The following is a 5,556-nucleotide window of genomic DNA, read 5'->3' on the forward strand; positions in this document are numbered from 1 at the left end:
TTCTTTTACAACTTCTTTAGATGATGAAGACACTTACCAGTGGTCTAGCACAGAAGCAGATCCAAAATTTAAATTTGATATGTTCACCTCTAACATTCCTAGAAATCGATATATGTTCCATGTTGAACCCATTAAACATAGGCTCTATCGGCATTTAGTTACCGGCCAATACGTTTTTACCAAATATAATGCATTACCATACTGAAATTCAGAAAAACAAGAAAACGACTTAATTCTCATTTCAGAAAATCAAGAATGTTGAATACAATATTGTAACTTGCAGAAACAGAGGAAAACTAATTATGAGGGTGTTGAGGGAGAACCATTCTGATAACACTGTTACTAATTGGAATTAATCATGAAGATGGACCTATTGCCTTCTTATAAGTATAAAATTTTGCAACAAATAGAAAGAAACCAAAATTGAGCACACTTAACACAGCCAAAAGCCAGAAGAAATAGTGAAGGTGACCATAGTTCAAATTATCAGGAATCCAACCATGACCACCATTTCTAGTGCTCATATCTGTAACTATATTGACCAAAAGTGTACTCAAATAGTTCCCAAGCGCGGTCGTTATAAGAGAGAGAGCAGAACATAAACTTCTCATCGCGTCAGGAGCTTGCTCATAGAAAAACTCCAATTGTCCAATGAAGGTAAAAACTTCAGCACAACCTATGACAAAATACTGAGGAACTTGCCAGAAAATTGACATAGGAATATGCTTCATCTCATAGTAATTATGTTCTCCTACAGTTCTTAGTCTTACCATTTCCAATGTTCCAGCAATCAGCATCGCAAAAATCGAAATCACTAGGCCAATTGCTATCCTCTGAAGCTGTGTGAAACCGTTCTTGTGACCCGTGAATTTTCTTGCCAATGCAACGATGACACGATCATAGACAGGTACCCAAAAAATGACACTAATCGTGTCGAAAAGGGAAAGAGAAGCTGAAGGAATTTCAAAGGAATTGGTCATGTGAAGATCCATTGTGTTGCCTTGGAGAACAAATAAGGTTCCCATTTGACTATACACACTGCTAAAGATAATACCAGTTGCCCATATAGGCAGCAACCTTATGATTGATTTTAGTTCTTCAACTTGTGTCACAGTGCAAAGGCTCCATGGATTAACTGAGCCTTTGATTTTGTCTGATTGTGTCTCCACTGCTGCCTTATCAAAGAAACTGGATAGAAAATGAATATCAAAGCATTAAAAATCGATATACATCGATGGGCGTAAAAACCTTTTTTACATTATTAAGTCACCTAAAAGATAACTGCTAGCACCTGATAATTGAAACAAGTATACCTGTAAAATAAGACATACAACCTGCTATGACATGTCAACATTATATTGAACGAAAAGAAATTTTTTACGCTTGCAGTGTATATAAGTTAGATTCATTTAGTTAACAAGGGTATGACTTTTGGCGTATCTTATAAAAGACATTCATTCAATGAACCCAAGTCTTCAATTTTTGCAACTCTATGGCTCCATTGAACAAAGTGGATGATAATAATAATCATGCTAGATCTGCGTTTGTACTGACAATGCATGGAGAGTATATTCTAATAAGGAATGAATTATATTGAACAAACAAATGAAGAGTATATTGTAACTTTGTAAGTTGAGTTTAACTTCTATATATTGGCAATATAAAAAGAACTTTTATCTACCAAATTACGTAAAAGATAACTACCTTACAAGTTTTTATATTGCATTACATAGTCCGGGGATTGGTGACTTACCCATTCAGTGACTTTGACTTTACCAAAATGGGGACTATCGGGTAAATTAGATATAATAGATGCCTGTATCCTAAACCCTAAACCTGAGTGCATATGAGTTAAAATGATTTAAGATATACCTCAATTGTTCAGTGTGATCAAGCTTCCTGCTACCTTGGACAGCAGACTCTTCATCAGCAGTTTCATACAAAAGAGAACTATCTCTAGGAATCTTCACTTTAAATTTCCTAAAAGAGGCAACAATCACTTGAAAAATCCTAGTAAGTGGACTACCACCAGGTTTTTGATTCCTATAAAGTCTTGTTCCTGAAAAAAAGCTTACAACAGCAACAGCCATAGCCACAGCTGGGATACCAAAACCCCAGCCCCAACCAACATTTGTTTGTATCCAAACAAGAACAGTAGAAGCAACAAGTGCACCGATGTTAATTGAAAAATAGAACCAATTAAAGAAAGAACTCTTTTTCTTCTTTTCAGTTTCATCAGAATCATCAAATTGATCTGCCCCAAATGATGAAACACATGGCTTAATTCCACCTGTACCTAGGGCTATCAGATAAAGTCCTAGGTAAAAAATTCCAATCTGAATCCCTTTAGGGTGACAAGTGTTGTTGTCATCACAAGGTGGCTTTAGTCCATGCACTGATGCTGATAATGTCAATACCGTCATTCCCTGCATAAATTAAAACTCTGGATTTATTTGGATGTTCCATTGGAAAATATTTAGACACACTAAAGCTAAATTTAGAAAAATACATTAGGCTTTCACTACTTTTTCTTCCAAAAAGCAAAATGAAACCGGCGGGAGGTTGAATCTTGTTGGGCTGGTTGGTTTCCGACTCTTTATTTGACACATCTTGACTTAATTTATTTTGACCCAAGAAAACTTTGGGTGAGTTAGAGCATGACTCATTTATTGATTTGACTTGTTTTGACTTACCCAAGTTTAATCCAACCTATTCATTTACCTCTTCTAGTGCTAATAGGATGTGGATCTAAAATTTTAACTTTATGAGTTAATTTTTAAAAATTTTAGCATTGAATGTATTTTACTTTTCAAATTATGGATTCAGATATAATATTTGTTATTTCTTGTGTGGTTCTTTACACAAAAGATTTTATTCTCTATCGAAAATACTGAATTTAGATGAACTTGATGTCGAAGAGCTTGAGCGGCCCCCGGTGACAACGTAAGGACTTTTATACTACCAATATATTTTAATACGTTGTAGCAGACTACCTGCCTTATTTTCCAATTTATTGATACTATATTTTAATTTATGAACAATTATTTGCAGTTATCTTTTAAATGACTAAATATTATAAAAATATTTTATGTTCTCAGTATGCAAAATAAACAAAAAGAGGCTTACAAAGACATATATGATTGAGAAGGCGGCAATTGTCCAATATCTTCCCAAATAGGCATCAGCTAGAAATGCACCAAGCAAAGGTGTGACATAGCACGTCCCTGACCAATTTGTGACATTATTAACTGCCACAACACTACTCTCGTTCATCTGAAACTTGAGATAGTTCACTAGATTCGTATTAATTCCATAATAAGCCAACCTCTCACAGCATTCATTTCCTGTTACAAAAAAAAATATTGTACTTCAGTAAAAGGTGAATTTTCTTTATAAAAAAGAAACAACTCGAAGTATATGAGAAATTAGTACCAAGGATGTAGGGGCAAGCTCTCCAAGTTCCAGTTTCCTTCTTGATTGCTGGATTGTTTCTGTAATCCACTGTTCCATCTTTGACATACTTATCATCTTCCGCCATATATTCTTGATATCACAATATAGATGCTTCAATTGAACTTATTCACCGCCTTTAAGGAATTTATGCTGCTCTTTAATTTATATTAGTATTGCGTGTATGACAGAGTTCTTTTAGGATCCACAACGCGAAACAAAATTCAAGTTTCAGCGGACACACTATCCAGCAGTCTTATATATAATGTGTGTACCTCGGGATGTTGGTTGTCTTATTGCAGTCTGCAGAGCGGTTGGACAGAGGTGTATATATATATATATATATATATAGGTAGCTGGGAAGTTCAAGATTCAAGAAAAGAAGGAAACGGACCAGCTTATTTATACGATAAGTAATTAATTGGGGAAGTTGGAAATGATAAGATGATACAGAATGGCTGCGTGCATGGTTTCCATTTTTCAGCCATGCACACATTCACTGGACCTCCGTTATCCTACACTCCCGCTAGGATTTACAACCCGAACAGAAAAATCGCACCAAATCAAAAAATCAAACCAACTAAATTAAAAAAACCGACTAGATTTGATTTGATTTGGTTTGGTATTGAGTAAAAATATCTGAACCAAACCGACATATAAATATATAATTTTAAATATACTTTTAAGCATTTTTATAGATTTTTCTTCAAAAAATGTCAAAAATATTTGTGATTCTCTTATGGGATGTAATATTTAGTTAAATATGAAGTGCTCTATATTTATTAACTTTAAATAATGAGTTGTATGATCACTTTCTTATCAAGTGTTAGTGAAATGCGTCAATCTCTTTGTTATTCCATATTTATATGTCAAAATCTACTAAATTCTTATATCTTTTACGAATTTGAAAGGGTATTTCGAAAATTTAAAATTAAATAGAACATATCATTATATAGGTTCATATTTGATTTTTATGTTTAATTATTAAATTTAGTTAACCTTGAAAGTATACATCAACATAAAATTATTGTTAGACGACTAAAAAAGAACTATCACGTATTATTAAGAAAATTCTTCCATAAAAATATTTTAATAGATCATATATTAGTTAATCTTTTAAATTTTTATTTAACATATATTTACTTATAAAAAATTTAATAAAATAAAATTGAAATAATATTTATATAACAAAACAAAAAAACTCGAAAAAACCAACAAAACCAAATTGATATAATTAGTTTTGTTTGGTTTTGTTTTGATAAAAATTGAACCAACCCAGTCCATGTACACCCTTAACTCCCACCATCTAATCCATTTTCTTCCTCTTTGAGGAAATTGCAAAAGTTCCTCACAAATTACTAACCTAACTAGGCTGTGTCAAATAGGCAAGTTGAGCCGAATTTGAAACGGATCAAAATGGTATGAATCAATAAATGGACTGTTATTAATCAGTTAAAAGATTATTTGGGATAAAACGAGCTGAGTCAAGATAATCTAAATAATGTATCATAACTCAACATGTACAACTCTAATCAGGATTTAGTTTCTTTGTTTATTTTCTTAAAATTTGTTATTTCTTTTATATAAATATTTTGATAAATTTTCTTATGGGTCAATTTGGACTACACTTAGCCCCATTCAACCCTTTTTTTTTTAATCGACTGACTTGGAGCTATGCCTAAATTATTGACTTGCCACGAAATATGCATATCTCAATCATCACCCAAAGTATTATTATATCATCAAAGAGTATATATATAGTAAGATAGAAGTCCTTTACCATTAAAGGAAGATTTCGATTCGGGCTTGACAATTCAAAATTTCCTAGTAGGACGTACCTTTCCTTTTAATAATTAAGCCTTTCAAAACTCAATATCAAGTTTGTTAAATTAGTAAATTTAGAATATCGGATGAATAGAGAAAAAAGTAATCCATTACTACTCTTCAACGTTCACGACTACTGATATAAGGAGTAGTGTTTACTTAAACTTGTAAAGTTTTATAGCTATTATTAAAAGTTATTTATCGGCTATTGTTGGCCTCAATAATCCTTTTGTATCTTTTCTTTTTTTTTGGGGGGGGTGTTTTTATTTTGGGTCATGAATG

The 5,556-nt window shown here is 32.6% G+C and overlaps 1 protein-coding gene across 1 annotated transcript; it reads right to left on the reverse strand.

Annotated features, from left to right (window-relative positions):
• Positions 1-211: 211 nt before the first annotated feature.
• Positions 212-3,761, reverse strand: LOC107765745 (protein NRT1/ PTR FAMILY 8.1-like). Its single transcript, XM_016584429.2, has 4 exons — positions 3,433-3,761; positions 3,127-3,344; positions 1,873-2,426; positions 212-1,188 (listed from the first exon to the last, which is right to left on the reverse strand). Exons 1-4 carry the CDS (start codon positions 3,536-3,538, stop codon positions 357-359), a joined length of 1,710 nt encoding a protein of 569 aa, XP_016439915.1. The 5' UTR covers positions 3,539-3,761; the 3' UTR covers positions 212-356.
• Between the last annotated feature and the right edge of the window lie 1,795 nt (positions 3,762-5,556).

This window comes from Nicotiana tabacum, chromosome 10 (genome assembly GCF_000715075.1).
Source record: "Nicotiana tabacum cultivar K326 chromosome 10, ASM71507v2, whole genome shotgun sequence".
NCBI classification, from domain to species: Eukaryota; Viridiplantae; Streptophyta; class Magnoliopsida; order Solanales; family Solanaceae; genus Nicotiana; species Nicotiana tabacum.

Bases quoted from the DNA above. Each gene is read 5' to 3' on its own strand.
- LOC107765745 (XM_016584429.2), bottom strand. From the start codon at position 3,538: ATGGCGGAAGATGATAAGTATGTCAAAGATGGAACAGTGGATTACAGA. The intron at 3,345-3,432 runs GTACTAATTTCT...TTTTTGTAACAG, and splicing joins AGCTTGCCCCTACATCCTTG to GAAATGAATGCTGTGAGAGG. The intron at 1,189-1,872 runs GTATATCTTAAA...TTTTCTATCCAG, and splicing joins GATCACACTGAACAATTGAG to TTTCTTTGATAAGGCAGCAG.